Genomic DNA, 22043 nt, shown 5'->3' with positions numbered 1-22043 from the left:
TTTATATCTGTTCTTCTTTTCATATTTGAATATGTACTTGCCATGTGAGTTATTTTATAACAGGTGAGCTAAATTGAGAGGAGAAATAGGTGCCTTTTTTATAAAGACATATAGAGGGGCTTTTTGGTATGACGCCCAAATCTGATAAAATCCAGTGCCAAACAGTCATTTTTGAAACAGAAAAACATCTATCTTTTTGGTTCGAAAGTCGCCCTATTTTAGACATTTTTGTGCTCAGTCATGCGCAGTGATGGAAGCTTCCCACCCGTTAATTAAGTCACAGTAGAACCAAGTAGATAGACTTGAGTTTGGGGACTACTGTCATATCTCATTCAAAGGGGGGGCGATATATGATGGAGTTACATGTTCAATTTGTTGTTCCATTGCAGTTTACAAAATACTGATAGCCTAATTTGGCTCACAACTGCACATATTCAAGAATACCTTATGTGGGTTGTGGAATTCTTATTATTTGATGCCTTCAGATCATCAGTTTTGTTCAGCTACCTGTAAATGTTCACCAGTTTAACTGATGTTTTGCCTGAAATGTTTCTTCACATATACAAACAAAATTTGGGGGAAAGAAGATCATTTTTATAAACTTCAAAAGTAAACTCTACCCTAATAGGTGACTATTGGGCTCATTTTCGAAAGAGAAAGACGTCCATCTTTTGACATAAATCGGAAGATGGACGTCCTTCTCTCAGGGACGTCCAAATCGGTATAATCGAAACCTGATTTTGGATGACTCCAACTGCAGTCTGTCGCAAGGATGTCCAAAGTTCAAGGGGGCGTGTCAGAGGCGTAGCGAAGGCGGGATTTGGGTGTGCCTAACACTTGTACATCTTTGACCCATAATCAAAAAAAGCAAGGACGTCCCTGACGAACACTTGGACGTTTTCACCCGGACGTGTTTTTCTTACGAATAAGGCACAAGAAGGTGCCCGAAATGACCACATGACCACCGGAGAGAATCAGGGATGACCTCCCGTTACTCCCCCAGTGGTCACTAACTCCCTCCCACCCTCAAAAAACATCTTTAAAATATGTCATGTCAGCCTCTATGCCAGCCTCAGATGTCATACTCAGGTCTATGACAGCAAATGCAGGTCCCTGGAACAGTTTTAGTGGGTACTGTAGTGCACCCAGGCCCATACCCCCCTACCTGTTACATTTGTGGAGGAAACAGCGAGCTCTCCAAAACCCACCACAAACCCACTGTACCCACATCTAGGTGCCCACCTTCACCCGTAAGGGCTATGGTAGTGGTGTACAGTTGTGGGGGGATTTTGGGGGGCTCTGCACACAAGGTAAGAGAGATATGTACCTGGGAGCAATTTATGAAGTCCACTGCAGTGCCCCCTAGGGTGCCCGGTAGGTATCCAGGCATGTCAGGGGACCAGTGCATTACAAATGCTGGCTCCTCCCATGACCAAAGGGCTTGGATTTGTTCGTTTCTGAGATGGGCGGAACTGAGGGAAACACGCTGGGGGGAGGGCAGGGGAGAGAGCAGGGTTGGTGGACCCGGGGGGGGGGGGGGGGGCAAAGGAAAACAAAAAACTAGCCCGTTGTTACGGGCTTAACGGCTAGTAAATAAATAAAATATAATTTGTACGCTGGTATGACAGTGTTCCACTAGTTATTCTCCTTCCACCAGGTCTCAAAGATGTCTATTACATCTAATTTTTCATTTAGTGAAATGAATTCTAACTCTCCCATTTTATTTCTTAGGCTTCTGGCATTCACATATAGACATTTCAAACTATGTTTGTTGCTCCTGTTTATATCTTGCTCAGTAGTTGACAGTGTTAATTTGGAATATTTTGTGTGATTTTTATTTAAGGACACTTGATCTACTATGGTCTCTTTTGCAACCTCGCTATCAGGATACCCTATCTTCCCTGTTTTGTTGATATCTTTGAACGATACCTTGTTCTGAACCATGGTGATAACCCAGGAAGCTCGTAGTTAAACTGTAGTGCCTGCTTCTTTTCTTGGCTCTTCTGTTTGTAAATATCTCGGTTATACCCTGTACATTACTGAAGCTTAAAAAAAGAAAACTTTTGACACAGCTATTTCAAAGTCACATTCTCTAAGTTGCACAACACTTGGTTTGATGGCCTTAATGCTATTTTCATGAAAATTTGAGGGGAAATGATAAAATTATTGATGAAAACATTGCTGAAATACATGACAACACTACCCTTTGGATTCATTATGCAAGCTAAAGTTCACTTTGCTGGTAGTGTTTTCTGTGGAGCTGAAAGAATAAACTTACAGGGACCAGACACGGTAATTTATGTGGGGTCCTAGGGGCATTGTATTTTACCAATATACTAGCATCCAGAAAAATCAGAGAACATTTTTGATTTATCATTTAACCTCTGCATGGAGACCTATCAGTCACAGTCATTATTTGCTGTTGTTTCTTGATGTTTTCTGTGTAATGTTGCATAACTACAAACTTTTATATACTAAATTGCTGCTACTGTGACTACTATTAATCATTCGTATAATGCTGAGAGATGTATGCAGCATGTACAGACACAACTAAAGGACAGTCTCTGCTCTATGGAGCTTACAGTCTAGACAAGACACAAGGCAACTATATGGGAACAGTGGATTTAATACTTCAAATTGTGTGCTTTGGAGAGAAAAGTTAAGAAAGTCTTGTACAGGGGAAAGGAAGTATCTCAGTATTTTCAGGATGTGCCTATCTTTTTATTGTCTTCTAAATGCTGGCTTTACCAGCTCTGGGACTGATCTGGTAGACTTGCATTAGAGCTGCCTGCTAAAGCTCAGTGCATGCTTTCCTTACACAAGCATAAAGAAAAAAGTGTTTTCCCCGAATGCAGTAAGCAAATAGTATTCAAAGAAGTTACAGGCTTAAAATGTGTGCTAACGTGAGCAGGCATGCTAGAAACATATGTACATGGGTCTGTGCTAGCAGCAGCTGTATTATGTGTACAAAAGAAAACATTATATCAGAGTTGCATGGACACATGTGTTCTGACAACAATCAACTGATGTAAGCCCAGTGCTACAGCATAATATACAGTGGTGGAAATAAGTATTTGATCCCTTGCTGATTTTGTAAGTTTGCCCACTGACAAAGACATGAGCAGCCCATAATTGAAGGGTAGGTTATTGGTAACAGTGAGAGATAGCACATCACAAATTAAATCCGGAAAATCACATTGTGGAAAGTATATGAATTTATTTGCATTCTGCAGAGGGAAATAAGTATTTAATCCCTCTGGCAAACAAGACCTAATACTTGGTGGCAAAACCCTTGTTGGCAAGCACAGCGGTCAGACGTCTTCTGTAGTTGATGATGAGGTTTGCACACATGTCAGGAGGAATTTTGGCCCACTCCTCTTTGCAGATCATCTCTAAATCATTAAGAGTTCTGGGCTGTCACTTGGCAACTCGCAGCTTCAGCTCCCTCTATAAGTTTTCAATGGGATTAAGGTCTGGTGACTGGCTAGGCCACTCCATGACCCTAATGTGCTTCTTCCTGAGCCACTCCTTTGTTGCCTTGGCTGTATGTTTTGGGTCATTGTCGTGCTGGAAGACCCAGCCACGACCCATTTTTAAGGCCCTGGCGGAGGGAAGGAGGTTGTCACTCAGAATTGTACGGTACATGGCCCCATCCATTCTCCCATTGATGCGGTGAAGTAGTCCTGTGCCCTTAGCAGAGAAACACCCCCAAAACATAACATTTCCACCTCCATGCTTGACAGTGGGGACGGTGTTCTTTGGGTCATAGGCAGCATTTCTCTTCCTCCAAACACGGCGAGTTGAGTTCATGCCAAAGAGCTCAATTTTTGTCTCATCTGACCACAGCACCTTCTCCCAATCACTCTCAGCATCATCCAGGTGTTCACTGGCAAACTTCAGACGGGCCGTCACATGTGCCTTCCGGAGCAGGGGGACCTTGCGGGCACTGCAGGATTGCAATCCGTTATGTCGTAATGTGTTACCAATGGTTTTCGTGGTGACAGTGGTCCCAGCTGCCTTGAGATCATTGACAAGTTCCCCCCTTGTAGTTGTAGGCTGATTTCTAACCTTCCTCATGATCAAGGATACCCCACGAGGTGAGATTTTGCGTGGAGCCCCAGATCTTTGTCGATTGACAGTCATTTTGTACTTCTTCCATTTTCTTACTATGGCACCAACAGTTGTCTCCTTCTCGCCCAGCGTCTTACTGATGGTTTTGTAGGCCATTCCAGCCTTGTGCAGGTGTATGATCTTGTCCCTGACATCCTTAGACAGCTCCTTGCTCTTGGCCATTTTGTAGAGGTTAGAGTCTGACTGATTCACTGAGTCTGTGGACAGGTGTCTTTCATACAGGTGACCATTGCCGACAGCTGTCTGTCATGCAGGTAACGAGTTGATTTGGAGCATCTACCTGGTCTGTAGGGGCCAGATCTCTTACTGGTTGGTGGGGGATCAAATACTTATTTCCCTCTGCAGAATGCAAATAAATTCATATACTTTCCACAATGTGATTTTCCGGATTTAATTTGTGATGTGCTATCTCTCACTGTTACCAATAACCTACCCTTCAATTATGGGCTGCTCATGTCTTTGTCAGTGGGCAAACTTACAAAATCAGCAAGGGATCAAATACTTATTTCCACCACTGTAAGTATACAAGTCTACTTTAATTTTTATAGGACCTCTACAGCTAGGGTTACCATATGGCTCCAGAAAAAGGAGGACAGATTGAGCCAGTCTGGGTTTTACTTCTGTTGCTTTCAGTGGAAGCAAAACATGGACTGGATCAATGTATTTTCTGGAGCCATATGGTAACCTTATCTACGGCAACTCGTTTCACACAAGGATCATACCTTCTGATTTGCACAATTCTTCCTTGGTCTACTAAAGTCTGTTTACTTATTTACAAAAGCTCTTATTTTTAATGTTAATTAAAACTTACCTTTATATGAACATCTTCTGCCAGGACCTTAGCCAACATGGCTCATGTTTCGCTAGTGCTGCATCAGGGCATGGTCCTAAAGCAGTAAGGGGGTCTTTTACTAAGGCGCGCTCACGTTTTTGGTGCATGCTAAAATTGGGTATGCGCTAAACATTAGAGACACCAATGCATTCCTATGGACATCTCTAACATTTAGCACGTGCCCAATTGTAGCACATGCCAAAAACGTGAGCGCGCCTCAGTAAAAGACCCCCTGAGGTTCTTATTAATAACCTATAATCACATTTAAATTAAAACTATATATAAAGACTGTTTAAAGTTTTTTACCTAGAAGCAATGCTTAACTCATTTGCTCATTCATTTCAAAATGACGCTGAACGCTAAGACGCCAACCCATAGGTGGTCGGTGGCCCAACTGTTTGGGGAGGCTAAAGGGGGTGGAGTTAGGGGCGGGGCCAGGGGCCCCATAATTGTCTGACAACACACAGAAAAAAAAATAAGTAAAAATAAAATAGTCACAATTAATACCTTTTATTAAATTTAGATATTAGATTGTATGGTCTATTGAGCAGGGACTGTCTCTTTGTGTCAGGTGTTCAGCGCTGCGTGCGTCTGGTAGCGCTATACAAATGTTAATAATATTAGATATGTATCATATGTCAAAGAATAAAGTGATTGCTCAAAGCATAAGCTAACCAGTCGCTCAACTGCAAAACACTATGCACAACTTTGTGCAAAAACACACTCAGAACCTTACTGTACCATAAATATTATACTGGACAGAATACACCAATATACCACCCATACGGAAAAAGCAGACCATCAACAATATGAAACAAAGGATCATAATATCACAATTCTAATGTAGAGCCACAAAACACCCTTTTAGGGTGGATAGTGTTCACAATGAGCTCCTTTTATTAACAACCATATGTAGATCCTTCAAGAGGTAGTGTGTCATGATTTAGGCTCTACACCCTTTCAGATGTTTTGGTGCCAGCTCAGTAAGGCCAACACACAATCTCTCCACTGCAAAACACTATGCACAAACCTATGCAAAAACACACTCATAACCTTAGCAAACCACAACAGCACCAATTACAAGGACAGGACAAGCTACAACCTTATGCGTGGAAAGGCAGCACTATAATTACACCTGGCTCTAAAACACCAGTACACAACCTAGTGAAAAAAATAAAAAGGGCTGCAAATACTACAAATACTACACGCTAACAGAATACTGCACCTTGATCACACATGAAAAACACATGACACAACAGAAATGAAGGCAAAATACTGAACTGGAAAGTTACCTCAAGAAGTCAGACTCAGCATGCAGCAATACTAGAAAAATTTAAACTTGCATGCAAAATATCACAGATGCACATTTCCAAAAGCTGACCTATTTCAATTAATAAATTCTGAATAAAAAAGTTTTCTACCTTTGCTGTCTGAGTATTTAGTTTTTCTGTTAGCTTTGGTCCCAGTTTCTTCTGTTGTGTGCAGCAAGTCTCTTCTCCCATGCCCTCACCTCCTCTCCAGGGATCTGTTCTCTTCCCCTTCTCTCTAGCGATCTCTCCCCTCCCCTCCCTCCATCCATCCACCCATGGCCAGAAATTCGCCTCTCCCCTCCCCTCCAGCGATCTGTTCTCTCCCCCTGCCTTCCCCTTCTCTCCATGTCTTGTCCAGCGATGATCTGTTCCCCTCCCCTCCCAGCGATTCTCCCTGCCCTCGCCTTAACCATTTTACTCTCCCTGGCAGCAACGTGAAGAAAAAGGCACTGTCTGCAGGATCGCCTTCGGCTTCAGCTTTTCCCTTCGCTTCACTCTTCACACAATGTCCCGCCTTCGCGGAAACAGGAAATGCATCATCGCGAAGGCGGGCGGGACACAGTGTTGCCAGGTGGGCGGTTTTACCGCCCAATTGGGCGGTTTTCCGCGACCCGCCGCGGGAAATTTTTGCCCGCGGCGGGTTGCGGTTTTTTGGGCGGTTTTTTAGGCTTCCGGGCGGCTTTTTGGGCGGCTTTTTGATTTTTTTCGGCCGCGGGGGGCGGGGTTAGTGACGTTTTTGGGCGGGGTTAGTGACGTTTTGGGCGGGGCCGATGACGTGGGAGGCGGGACCGATGACGTGGGAGGCGGGGCCGATGACGGGGAGGCGGGGCTGATGACGGGGAGGCGGGGCTGATGACGGGGAGGCGGGCCCGATGACGTGGGAGGCGGGGCCGGTGACGGCGGGGGCGGGGCCGGTGACGCGGGGGTGGGGGTGTCAGGAGCGGGGTTTGTGTTTGGGCGGGTTTTGGGCTGGTTTCTGGCCCGGATTGGGCTGGAAAAAAAATTTCTACCTGGCAACCCTGGCGGGACACTGTGTGAAGAGCGAAGCGAAGAGAAAAGCTGAAGCCGAAGGCGATCCTGCAGACAGTGCCTTTTTCTTCACGTTGCTGCCAGGGAGAGTAAAACGGTTATACACGGGGGGGGGGGGGGGGGCAAGGAAGGCTGCCGGTCGGGGAGAGCAGGAAGGAAGGACGGTGGGAGAGCTCCCTGGCTGCTGTGCAAGCCCTGCGTTTGTGAGGGCAGCAGCCAGGGGAAGGTCAAGATTAAGCCTCCCCAAGCCTCTTATACGGGGCGCCTATGCGCCAACCTGTAAATTGTCACCTGATAGACTCAACCAATCAGCTGCCTAGTTTCATATTAGTGACATCCAATTGATGTCTAGATTTAGCCCATGGGGCGCTATGATATTTACAAGATATATTCACCTCTGTTCCTTATAATTTAGAAAGGGAGTCTTTATCACCCCCTCTCATCCCAGTTCTAACTTATCTATAATTCGTCATCTTATGCCAATTTCATTGTGTACTTATACTCTGTTGCTGCATTGGGCTTATTTCAGTTGATTGTTATCATTAATGCCTCTGCGCATTTGAAAAGAGGACCCATAGCAAACTGATTTATGTGGAATGTGTTCCATGCATAAATGGTGTTTGTAGTGGGGAAAAGTGTAGCTGTGCACAGGGTTTTAATGTGCATGTATCATGCACATGTGCTGGAATGCTATTTCACACATAAACAGCACTATTATTCTGCACAGAAATAGCATTCTATTGAGTTTTAGTGCCAGTGGTTACTTTGCTGTTTGTACCAGCACAATTCCCCCTCAGCTCTTCATTCCCTGCTGGTATTTTTTTTTGACCCATCCCGTTTAACAAAGCCAGAAAAAAGTTGTGGTTCCTTCATGCTTTCAGTAAAGAGAAGAAGATTATATGAAATCTTCAATATTGCTGGCCACAGGTGAATGACCTAACCACTTTACTCCTCTTCAGACCTGGAATTAAAAGTCCTGGCATTAAAAACAAAACAAAACCCTGTGCTCAGCCTTTGGATGTTTCTTTGCATTTGGGTTTAATAGATAATACTTCATTAACCTGGCATATAGATGAGCTATGTGCTGATGTCTACACAAGTCTTTGTGTGCAATTAGCCCTTGTACAAAACTCATTTGAACATATGATGCTCAGGCCTGCACACAGAATTGTGTTCAGAAGCACCACTAAGCTATGCACAAAGCTACTGACACAATGCAAGTTCTACAGGAAGCGTTAGCAGTAAATTTGGGAGACTGAGAGAGACTGAGATCATACTCCACATACCATGGCTTATGACTGAGGTTCATTATTGACAAGGTGTGTGCAAAACTAATCCATTTGGGACATTGCCCCCATTACACTTTATTACAGTGGACATAGAGAAGTATAGACAGATAAAGACCATGAGGAGCATTTTCGAAAGAAACGTCTAAGTCAGAATTTGTACGTTTTACAAAGACGTCCAAATTCGGAGGCGGGGAGAAGGTCATTTTCAAAAAAAGATGGACGTCCATCTTTCGTTTTGAAAATACCAAGAACGTCCTGTGATTTGGACGTCCTTGTTTTTGGTCCATTTTTGAACAAAAAACGTCCAAATGCAAGACTTCCAAAACAGAGGAGGAGTAGCAGGCTTTGATCCTGGCAACATGGGTTCAATTCCCACTGCTGCTCCTTGAGACTTTGGGCAAGTCCAATATAGAAAGGGCATTTTTGGATATGACATCTAAGTCTCAATTTGGACGTTTTTTGTAAAACGTCTAAAATCTGAACAGGAAAGGCATTTTCTACAAAAAAAGTATTTCTTTTCCTTTTGAAAGTGTTGTTTGGAAAAATGTTGTGTGATTTGGTTGAGTAAGGGGAGTTGATCCCCAAGTCCCTCCAGTGGTCATCTGGTCATTTGGGGCACCTCTTGTGTGGACTAGTGGTTAGTGCAGCAGACTTTGAGCCTGGTGAAGTGGGTTCAATTCCCACTGCAGCTATGCATTATAAAAACAGGTCGAGCTCAGAACATCTAAGTTTTAGTCTGAGACATCTTTGTTTTGTTCCATTATCGCTGAAAGACGTCCATGTCTCAGGAATGCCCAAGTCCCGCCTTGAACACACCCCTGGCATGCCCCCTTGAGATTTGGACGTCCTTCTGATGGACTGCAGTTGGAGATGTCCAAAATCGGGTTTCGATTATACCGATTTGGACGTCCCTGGGAGATGGACGTCCATGTTCCGATTTATGTCAAAAGATGGATGTCCATCTCTTTCGAAAATGAGCCTGCATATAGCCTATCCAGTCTGCCCATTCATGCCATCTACTCTCCCTATCACTCCCTTAGAGATTCTATGTATTTATTCCAAGCTGTCTTGAATTCAGATACTGTTTTCATCTCCACCACTTCCACTGGGAAGCCGTTCCATGAATTCACCCTTTTCTTGAAGAAGTATTTCCTCAGGTTACTTCAGAATCTATCCTCTTTCACCTTCATCCTATGCTCCCTCATTCCAGAGCTTCCTTTCAATTGAAAGAGACTCTCTTCCTGTGCATTTATGCCCCATAGGTATTTAAATGTCTCTATAATATCTCCCCTCTCTCATCTTCCTTCCAAAGTATACATATTGAGATCTTTAAGTCTGATCCCATACACTTTATGATGAAGACAACTGACCATTTTAGTAGCCACTCTCTGGACTGATTCCATCCTATTTATATCTGTTTTCAATTCAGATCAGGTCTTGTATACCGCTAATATCCCCTGTTTAGGGTTCAGTGTGGGTTACATCATCTGTGGGACAAAAGTTGATGCAATGTTATAAGTAGATGTATACAGTCTCGTTGGTTGTATGTGGTTGGTATTATTAGGGGAATGTTGGGTGAATACAATCTTGTTGGTTACATTCAATGTTATCTAACAACACTATAACAATATCGGGTGTGAGGGAGTAGTTTTTCATGTAGTAGTTTTATAGTCTGCTGGGGGACTAAGGAGTTGTGATTGTTATGTAGCAGGTCTTGGGAAGAGGTAAGTTTTTAGCTACTTCCGGAAACTGAGGTGGTTTGTCTCTAGTCTCGTAGCCAGAGGGAATGAGTTCCATAATGATATTCCTGATACCAGGAAGAGTGAGTTAAAGATCTTCTGAAATCAGATTCCCTTGTATAACAATGGGCCTAGGATCAATTGTTCCTTCAGTCTGTTTGAGTGAACGATGCAGACAGATGAGATATTGATCAGTAATTCAGAGGTAGCGCCTTGTAGTATCTTAAAGACTACACATGCATCTTTGAACTTAATTCTTTCAGCTATGGGTAACCAGTGCAGTTTAGCTAGATAAGGCATGGCACTAGTGTATCTATTTAGTTTGTAAATTAATCTTGCTGCTGTATTCTAAATGATTTATAGTTATTTTGAAGGTGAAGTCTCCAGAACATTCTAAATGAGGTCCCATCACCTCCTTTTTCCTATTGGCCATGCCTCTCCCTATGCACCTAAGCATCTTTCTATTTTCTGCCATACCTTTTATACCTGTTTGGCCACCTTAAGATCATTACATACGATAACACCCAAGTCCCGCTCTTCTTTCGTGCACAAAAGTTCTTCCCCCCTAAACTGTACCGTTCCCTCAGATTGTTGCAGTTCAAATGTATAACCCTGCATTTTTTAATGTTAAATCTTAGCTACCAAATTCCATACCATTCCTCTAGCTTTGCTAAGTCCTTCCTCATGTTATCCACACCATCAGTGGTGTCTACCCTATTAAAGGTTTTGGTATCATCCACAAAGAGGAAAACCTTACCAGACAGCCTTTCAGCAATATCGCTTACAAAAATGTTACAAAGCACCAACCAAAGAACCACACCTTGCAGTACACCACTAGCAACATCTTTTTCCTCCGAATGAGCTCTATTTACCACTACCCTCTGTTGTCTTCCACTCAACCAGTCCCTAAACCAGTCACCTTAGGGCCTATACTGAGGACACTATTTATTAGTTGTCTATGTGGAAATATGTCAAAGGCTTTGCTGAAGTCTAAATACACCACACTAGCGCTCTCCCTTGATCCAACTCTTTGGTCACCCAGTCAAAGAAATTAATCAGATTTGTCTGACAAGACCTGCCTCTAGTGAAGCCATGCTGCATTGGGTCCTTTAATCCACTGGATTCCAAAAACTTTACTATTCTCTGTTGTAAAAGCGTTTCCATTAATGTACTTACCACAGAAGTCAGATATACCGGTAGGTCATGTTTTCTGGATATGCCTAATGAGTTTGTATAAGGGAGATTTACAAACAATGAGGTAAATGCAAATCTATTTCATGCATATTCTTTTATCCTAAAAGCTTGACCTGTTCCAGGTCCTTGAGGATTGGAAGTGAAAACCATTGCATCAATCCTTCATTCCTCAGTGAAATTCAGTTTCCTTTTTTTTTTTATGCCAGATGGTTTCACATGCACAGTCTTCCCACATAATTCAGTGACAAAACCAGATCACCCTAATAATAATATAATCTTTTCCACTTATACTGTAGATTCATATGAACATAAGAATAGCTATACTGGGTCAGACCAATGGTCCATGTAGCCCAGTATCTTGCTTCCAACAGTCACCATTCCAAGTCACAAGTACCTGGTAGAATCCCAAAAAGTAGCAAGGTTCCATGCTACCAATCTACCAATCCTAGGGATAAGTAGTGGCTTTCACTGTGTCTACCATAATAGCACTTTATGGACTTTTCCTCTAGATTCAAGAACTGCCCACTTCTGTCCATGGCAATGGACTATTATAACTTTTCCTTCGGGCTACCCATCCTTCTACATATAGCTGTCATTACCAGTTTCTATATTCTGCATCGAAAAGTAATCAACTGCAAACAGAGTGGTCCTTTTACTAATGTGTGCTATTGATTAGCGCTCGATAAATGATAAAATGCCAATTATATTCTTATAGGCGTCTTATCATTTAGTGCAGAGTAAATCTGTTAGTGTGCTTTAGTAAAAGGACCCCATAGAGAGGGCAGTGATCAGAACCCTTTCTGCTGGTGCAATACTGTTTTTATTGATCACTTTCTGGGTGGCTTGATCCTTAATGTGCATGCTTTTACCTACAGGGTTGGAGACTTTTCCAGGAAAGGGCTCAGTAGGGAAGAAAAGTACACATGTAGTTTTTTTCTAAAAGAAAAAAGAAGGATCCACACAAAGACTAGGTACAGTTTTGTATGGGTTCTCTTTTTATAGGTAATAATCTAAGAAGCAGGTATGCAGATACTGGAGAAAAGCTGCTTGCATGCCTTACTACCTTGTGAGTTGTTTCATTATCTACTTCTAAATTATTTCTATGATGTGATGATTTGTTATAATCACAGGGCTATCTTAGTTACGAAGGTATGATAGAAACAAGAGCCAGAAAAATAGAATGATTTAAACTGTTGGCATTAGCAGTTTTGGAAATACTATTTCTAAAGAGAGAGAGAGATACTTATATATAAATATATATATTTTTCTTTTTAGGTCATACATAATGGTCTTGTCTTGGAAATGGATCATCCAACAGCAGGAAAGATATCTGTCCCAGGTCTGAAGTCACTGTAACTACTTATATTCTTAATATGTGCACTGTTTTTATAATGTGTACTCCAGTGAACTCTTTAACACTACTACTACTACTGGCTAGGTGTGTCCCGAGAACTGGGTTAAGAACCCCTGCACTAATTAACTAATACAAAATTAGGAGGAGTTGATATCATTTTATTTACTTATACAGCTTGTTACAATTTGTGGGGCCCTTTTACTAAGCTGCGTAAGTGTCTACGTGCGCCCAACATGCGCCAAAATGGCTCTTACGGTAATTTCATTTTTGGCGCACATCTGAAAAATATTTGTATTTTTGGGCGCGTGTAATGGACGCGTGCCAAGTGACATTTGACACACATAGGTCATTACCGCCCAGATTCTTTACCATTAGGTCAATGGCTGGCGGTAAGGTCTCAGTCCCAAAATGGACACACGGCAATTTTGATTTTGCTGCACGTCTATTTTCAGCAAAAATGGCCTTTTTTAAAGGCGCACTAAAAAATGGATCAGCGCACACCCAAAACCTGTGCCTACACTACCACAAGCCATTTTCAGCGCACCTACACTACCACAAGCCATTTTCAGCGCACCTTAGTAAAAGGACCCCTGTATTATTCCATGCATTTAAGCAGAAAGCCTGAAAACCTTCTACAGTACTTTATATATGTATGTGTTCTACAGAGAAATAGAAAACTTGAGATTACAGTAAATCAGTCTAGTTCTTTTCAGAAGCAATAAAATTCAATCAAAATATATTCTTTTACCTCACATAACCTCTTTTAATCTTCTGGTTTCTTGAAGTTTTATTAAGATAATCTCTTTAAGTAGCATTAGGGAATTGGTACCCCGCAAGAAATGTAACAGATGAATTACAGGAGAAAAATGTTCAACAATACTGTAAATGCCAAGTCCAAAATAATCTATTTTTATTTGCAGAGTTTATCTGAGGTGAAATCACTGAGAATATTATTATTGCAGATAGTTTCAGCTTAATAAAATGTTTAGATAAAAATCACCTTACAAAACATCAACTTGTATAGTATGGATAGGGCTTTATTTACAAAGGCTCACCCACCTGCTGCCATCCCTATGTATGGATAAAAAGCTAAGTTCATCTGACTCATAGACGCCTTGTAAATTATGAGGCAAAACCCATGCCTTAATATTTCAAGAACTGTGCGTAAATAGTATAGCTGGATTATTGCACAAATGTTAAAATATGTGTTCAGTTACACTTTTATTTATTAATGATATCCCATTTTTTACTACACCAAAAGCAGTTACATTTCTACTATAACTGGTGATCGCAATTGGTCTCTGCTAGATCACCAGGAAAAGCCCCGGTAAAAGTCAGGGGTGTTGGGGAGTAGGCTATGCTTAGGTAAAGGAGGTGGTGGGGGTGGTAGAGGGTAGGCTATGATTGCATTACAGAGTAGTGGGTCTGGTAATGGGATGGAAGAGGTATATGGTGGATATGTGGGGGAATTTGATTCCACCACTGACCCCTTAAGCAGATGGCACACACTTGACTTATGGCCTGCTATCTGGGTTGCTGTAGCCAGGAACATGTGATGTTCCTAGCTTCAGTAACACAAAGACCTAAATGGGGCTCTCTTGTTTTTCAGTCTTTTTTTCTAAAATTGTTTTCCTGCTGAACATGCCAGCAAATACCCCTGTAGGTTGATTAGGTACTTTATAGCAGGATCTATATTCAGCAGACCCCTATAAAAAAACAAATAAAGGGAGGGGGGATTGAACACATCTTGACCTGGACATCCCAATTCTCCTTTCCAGGATCTATTTAAAATAGGCCTTCTTATGTGTTTGGTGAAATGATATTACCATGTACATTGTTTATAGGTCTCCAGATTCTTCTGCTTTTGCCCTGGTTTCCATGGTGGAAAATTTTATAACATTATGGTGGTCATTTTAGAAGGGCTATTAGCGCTTGAGACGTGTATAAACTGGCACTTAAACATTTGTCTTGCATAAATTCTCAAGTCTCCATTTTACAAACCCAGAATATGCATGTCTGAAACCCAAGTACATGCAAATGGTCTGGGCATATTATGGGTAGGACATGGGTGTGACAGGTTTATGGACATTTATTCCTCATTTCAGAAGGGGACTAAGGGCTAGATTCTGTATATGGTGCCAAAAAGCGAGTACTACTTAGAATGTGATGAATACCACTGGACAAAAAATGGGGGGAAAAGACCTCAGAAAATAGTGAAAATAGAAAACAATTGGAGCATAAAAAAACACTATTCTATACGTCATGCTTACTCTTAGGAATGGCGTCTAACTTTAGGTGTGGTGCAAATGTAGGTGCATATCCCTGTTATTCTATAACAATGCATGTTATAGAATGACCCTCCCATTTCTATACCCCCTTTTTCAAATCGTGCATGAAATTTAGGCATGGATCCTATGCTTAAATTTACATACATAAAGTTCAATTAAATTTAATTAGTGCCAATAGTTGCTTGTTAAAAAGTCAATTATTAATGCTCATTAGCTTGTTATTTAATTAAATTGTGCGCACAAATTGGGCAGACCCCCCAAATTTGCACGTTCAATTTTGGGTGACTTTTGCAGAATTAGGGGGTACATGTGTATGCCCTAAAAGATTGATGTTGGGAGTTGTGGCAAACTGTTCCAGTTGAGAAGGTTGTCTCCTTAATCCCACAGTAGTTTATGCACCCCCCCACCCCGCCTCCCAAAGAAACTAATCTGGAAAGAGATACCAATCTCTGTGACAATGTTGGCAAAATACACATTTATATTTCTAAAATGGCTATGATAAACATGAATGCACTAGCACAAACACATTATTTGTTGGGTTTCAACCTGTGTACATTTTCCACATTTGTTTTTTTTTTACTAAAGTAAATATTTATGCCAGCCACACTCAGTGCATCAATGTCCATTTCTCCTGTATTTGAGAACAGCCTCTATGTCACCAGATTCTCTTCTAAAATAATAGTGAAAATTGAGATGTCCTGACCTGGTTGTCTCAAATCCACCTTCTATGTCTTGTTTAAAATGAGGCTCCCTGTATGACTTCTAAGGATTTCTAAGACAAAAGATTTTTTAATCTTGTCTCTTCAAATGATAAAGCAGTGACTATGATTCAATCGATTAAAATTGAATATGGATAAAACTCATGTTATGCATTTTAGTAGATTTTCCATTCTATTATTTCCAGAATTTTGTTGAAGATGTGAAGATTCAATTTATTCAGAAAGTGAAATCACTAGGAGTTATATTGGATCAATCACTTATGATTCAAGAACATATATGGAAGCTCAGTTTTGCTAAATTGAGAATGGTTAGACATTTAAAAGATCTGTTAACTTCAGAGAATTTTTAAATGGTAGTTCAAAGTACAATTACACCTCATTCTGACTATTGTAATAGTCCTTTGATGGGAATTCCTAAAAGATTCTTAAATTCCCTGCAGTCGACACAGAATGCTGTTGTACGAATAATTAAAGTGTGATCACACCATCATTGATGGACCTTCTTTGGTTACCAATAGAATTTCGTTTTTGCTTTAAAATACTTATCTTACACTGGGGTTTACTAAGCCACTACCATTGCTGGCTGTGAGCTAGTGCCAACACAGCCCATTCACTTTGACTGAGCTGTGTCAGCATTACTGTGTGGAAGTCGCTAGTGTGGCGTAGTAAACAAACACCTTAGTTTTTAAAGTTGTATATACTAGGATTTCCCTTGTTATTTCTTCATATTTACATCTTCATCAACCATTTGCGTTACCTGAGATCATCACTGTTGAATCTCCTGGATGTGCTCTCATTTGGCTCAGTTTATTTACGGCCCTGTATACTAAGCTGCGCTAACTTTTTAGCACGCACTAACGCTAGAGACACCCATAGGAATATATGGGTGCCTATAGCGTTAGCGTGCGCTAATTTTTAGTGCATGCTAAAAGGTTAGCACGCCTACAGCGCAGCTTAGTAAACAGGACCCTTAGAGGAATACAGAAATTCAATTTTCTATGTACAAGGTCCGCAAGTGTAGAATTCACATTCTTCTTAAATTCAAACTGTGTGAGGTTTGAAGAATTTTAAATCTATGGTTAAGACTTTGCTATTCAGAGAAGCTTATGCCCTGAATGTATTTTAGTTCTGTGTATTATTGTAGTTTGTGTTTTAAGTTGAGTTGTTGATAGACTGGAATGCGAGTTTTTTATAATGTTGTAGATGTGTTTTAATGATATTTTGTTGTAATTATGTATGTCCTGACGTGCTCCACCTAGAATTAACAAGATAGTGTGGAATACAAATGTTAGAAATAATTAAATAATAATTTAGGAGTTTTTAATTATAATTGATGATCTGGCTTCTTTTGTTGCGCATGATTTTATAGAAGATATACAGGCAATTATTTTGTTATTTTGGTGGGAGATATGGGGACTCGTTTTCAAAAGAGAAAACATCTAAAAAGTGGCATAAAGCAGTTTTTCTCACCAAAACATCTAAATTAGTATTTTTGAAACCCATTTTCTAGATGTTTTTCCATGCAGTTTGTCTGCAGTGCATCCAGATCTCATGTTAAGGGCAGGATCTGGACGTTTCTTTTTTTTTTTTTATATATATTTTTTATTCACACAATAACAAGTTGTAGTTACAAAATGCAAACAACACCGCTCAACGTACAATCCGAAATCACCAATCCATATCTATATTCTACAGCTATGTCAGCCCAAAGGTCTTTGGTACAACCTGCATTGTATTTTATTAATTAGTCCCCCCAACCATACAACCTCACACTCCATCAAATATTCCATTCCACTTCTCAACTTTCACACCATCTGGACGTTTCTAAGACCTGAATATTTTTCGGCCATAATGGAACAAAATGAAAATGTCCAAGGCTTAAACTGAGACATTTTGAGCTAGACCTGTTTTAACAACAATTAAGCCACAAAAAGTGGCTAATTTTTACATAGTAATTCCCTCTCTTTTCCTGTTTTCAGCATTTTGCCTGCAGCAAGGCAATGATTCCTTTAAACCGGAGTCCTGTTCCTCCCCCATTAGGACCACTCAGTGGCTATAATAACATATAATACCTCATCCCAGCTTTGGAATTCAACTCTCCCATGCATTCCTCTTACAAAAGGTATCATTCTATGTACGAATCCCATCCTTGTCGCCAAAATGATCTGCTATGGATTTACAGCCTGCCTCACTAATGCAGACTACCCAATAATTACCGTGGATTCTTTTGGATTCGTAATGAGTAAATGAAACCTTTATTAGAGGAAGCTAGGTTCTACAATTGGTTAATATACATATATATATACTGGTTAGCAAATATAAAGTAATTAGCTATGTGAAAACAATGGTTACATCACTGATCTCTACATCTCTCAGGCCAGGAAAAGAAGCAAACACAATCATTAAGACAATTATTACATCACTGGCCTCTACATCTAAGCACTGCAAAGAGTTCTTTGACCAGGGAAGAAACAATAATTACATACGTACACACATCACTGATCTCCATCATCCAGGCTCGTATTCATCAGCTGGGGGGCCCGACACAGCGAAAGAGCTAGGAGCTTTTTGGACCAGGAACATCACTGATCTCTCATCATCCAAGCTCTTGTTATCGAAAGAGCCAGGAGCTTTTTGGACCAGGAACAGATTTCTGCGCAGCCCGTACGTTGCTCACAGATGAACCCCACTGTGCTGTGACAAGCCCTCCCTTTTTATTAGGCGCTGATCTCATGTCCAAAACTATGGAAAGTTATAGGAATGCCCCAAGGGAAAGTTACAGAATGTACATGAGGATGCAGTCACAAACCACTGGCCAGGTGGTTCATCTCCTGAGCTTCGAGCATATCCTGTTTCCCTCCTGCACAAACTGAATTGGTTAGAGACATGCCTTATCTTCCACATTCCAACTTATTTTTGTATTCACAAGGAAAGTTACTTTCGGTCAGAAAAACAAGATTTCAGAGGGTATTATCGGACAAAAAGCAGGGTAGAAAAGCAATCCTTTAAGATAGCACTTAAACAATAAATGAAACAGAATCACTTCTAATCAACAATACAGACCCCGAGCGCACTGGTTGATCCAGACAGGGTTGAAAAACAATCTTTTAAAATTCTATTCCATTACAATCGGTCCTTGATTTTCAACGCTGTCTGAACGACAGTCCATAAATAAGTCATTACTCTACATCAGGTAAAACAACCAAAGAAAAAGTAACAAGCCAGATTATACAAATGAATAATATACTGAGCACTAATTTCAACAAACATACTAAAATTAACAGGAAGTGTAATTCAAGGGCAAATAGTAATTGTGCTGCCCATATTACACAATCACCAAAGATTGATCAGATACGCCACATCTCAACAAACTGACAACAACTTAAACAAAGGAAGAACACTAACATGTGGACAATCACAACAGAAGGGAAAGAAAGTCCAAACAAGCTCACCTTAACAAAGGAATGGCAACTAATAAAAGTCCACACAATACCAAACACAGATGACCCATTCCAAGCAATCCAAGTCAGCTACATCAACGCCAGATTCGCTGTGAACAAAACAGCAATACTAACAGACTGGATCATGTCTGAAAACCTTGACCTACTGTTCATCACCGAAACCTGGATCCATGACCAAAAAGACCCCATAATCCTAGACCTGTGCCCTCCACGATACAAAATCACGCACTGGACCAGGAAAGAAAAAAGAGGAAGAGGCATAGCACTAATCTATTGGTCCCATTTCACCACCGAAACCACCGCCGAGTCTATAACACCCCAACTCGAAATTGCCTCAATTAGAATCCACAACAAAACCCTACGTGATCATTTGAATTGTGTCCTGTTTTACAGACCTCCAGGCAACTGGAACGAAGTCCAGACTAACTTTCATGGATTTCATTTCGAACACATGTGTAACCAACCCCAACATACTAATACTAGGAGACATTAACCATCACCTAGAAGACCCAAACTCTATCAACGCACAAGAATGTAAGGAATTCCTCCACTTATGGGACCTCAAATGGCCACAAATGCAAGCAACCCACATCAAAGGGCACACACTTGATCTCATCTCACATAAACTTTCAACAGACCAGAATTTAATAATAACAGATACCAAATGGACAGAGACACCCTGGGCCGACCACTACAAACTAAACTTGTCCCTACACTGGCGGAACAAAGGCTTACAACAAATACAAGAACACACATCTTACAGCACAAGAGGTCAAGTAGACACGAAAACATTCTGGCAACTGATATACAACAATGAATGGACAACAGAAACAGACTCAATATATTACCTCATAGAATGGGATAAAAAATGTAAAAGCATACTAGATGAAATAGCACCCTTACGAACAAGAACCTCACGCAAGCACAACTCGATACCATGATTTAACAATGAACTAAAAAAACTAAAAACACCAGGAAACTCGAACGAGCATGGAAAAAAAAAGAGATGAACAATTACTCAACACATGGAAACAAATGCAAAGAAATTACAAATACGCAATAAAACAGACCAAAAGATCATACTATAAAACTAAAATAGGGTCAGACTACAAGGATACAAAGAAATTATACCAATTAAACAAACTCCTAGACATCAACTTAGTCACTGCAACAAACACAGACATCCCATCTGCAGAGAAATGCGCTAAGTATTTCAATGATAAAATTGTAAACCTCCACAACGCAAAACCTCAGAACAACACTAACATCGAAACCTTCCTTAACGAGTTGGACCCCACCACTGGTGAATACCCGGCTGACCGGAGTTGGTTAAACTTCGCCCTCCTTACCGTCGACACAGTCAAGGCCTTAAATACAAATCAAGCTACACATCCAGCTTCTCCTACATAAGCACACAACTGTGGAACGCATTACCAAAAACCTTGAAAACGACGTACGACCACCTGAACTTCCGGAAATCACTAAAAACTAACCTGTTTAAAAAGGCATACCCTACTGATCCAACTTAAATGCCTGATCTCTGCAACACAACAAACTAAAGTGCCTAATGGACAGAACTCAACTCTTCCTCTGTACGATTCCTTAATGTGGCCATACCACATGAACTCTATCTTACCACAACATCACTTTGTATTTGTTCACACCGGAGTCTGCAAATGCCTCTCCGGTACTATGTAAGCCACATTGAGCCTGCAAATAGGTGGAAAAATGTGGGGTACAAATGTAACAAATAAAAATAAGTGAGCTTCCATGCCCAGGGCCTGTATACAACTAAACCACAGCTCAGAAGAAAAAAAAAGTATTTAGTAGTAAAAATTGGGATCAAAAACAAAAATAAATCTGTCTTCGTTATCAAGCGATCACTTCAGGTTCAACATAAAAATTATTCAGGGCAAACACAAAAGCAGCGTTGTTCTCTAACAGATAACAAGCTTAGTCTCAAAAAGGTTCTCAAAGTAGTCTTTGGTACTATATAAAGAAGTTTCCAAGGTTTATTTAAAGCTCTCTCAAACCAGGAAGACAAAAAGAATATTTTATCTTGCCACTCTAATGTTCTATATTCGCTGAGCACCTGCTGAAACAAACCCCTCAAAATCACATTTATTGTTTTTTCTCCAAGCTTGTTGTATCCTATACCGCTCATGCCTTAACATTCTGACCTCTGTGGTCTTCTCACAATCTAATAATATTTTTTTGTTACGGAGGAAGTGGTTTTAAAAGGTGGACTGTAAATTAAATTCTACTAACAAACCCACAGATTGTCCACTTCTGGTATGGTGTGAGTTTAAAAGCAGATTTCCTATTTGCAATGCAGGCCTATTATGTAGACATGTAGACCAACTGGATACATAAACAAAATGAAACAGCGATCCCATCACCGCTGTTAGAATCCCAGAAACATTATTAATGTTTTATAAAGAATATTAATCTTTTTCAGTGATAAAGTCCCAGACTTGAACTTTAAAAAAATGAAAATAAAAGGTAGTCCAATATCAAGGATATGCTAGCTAATAGGACAAAGCCCAATGCATTATAGTAGTTCATTCTGAGATAGGGGTGTTCCTTGATTCCTTTTTATCCATTTTTTTCATATTCAAGAGTTATAGAAAAAAAAACTTTGTTTAAAATAAGACAGTTATGATTAGTTAGACCATTTTTTGACCAGCAAGCTTTTTG

The 22043-nt window shown here is 40.6% G+C and overlaps 1 protein-coding gene across 1 annotated transcript in view; it reads left to right on the top strand.

Moving 5' to 3' along the window:
- Nucleotides 1-22043, top strand: part of SUGCT (succinyl-CoA:glutarate-CoA transferase) — a 1092618-nt gene that overhangs the window by 907517 nt on the left and 163058 nt on the right. The window contains exon 13 of the mRNA XM_030203879.1: nucleotides 12800-12863. Coding sequence (XP_030059739.1) covers nucleotides 12800-12863 — 64 coding nt within the window. The remainder of the gene's footprint in view (nucleotides 1-12799; nucleotides 12864-22043) is intronic.

This window comes from Microcaecilia unicolor, chromosome 1, assembly GCF_901765095.1.
Source record: "Microcaecilia unicolor chromosome 1, aMicUni1.1, whole genome shotgun sequence".
Lineage (NCBI taxonomy): Eukaryota > Metazoa > Chordata > Amphibia > Gymnophiona > Siphonopidae > Microcaecilia > Microcaecilia unicolor.
Note: the sequence above shows the minus strand (reverse complement) of the source record. Positions and strands in the feature narration are given on the sequence as shown.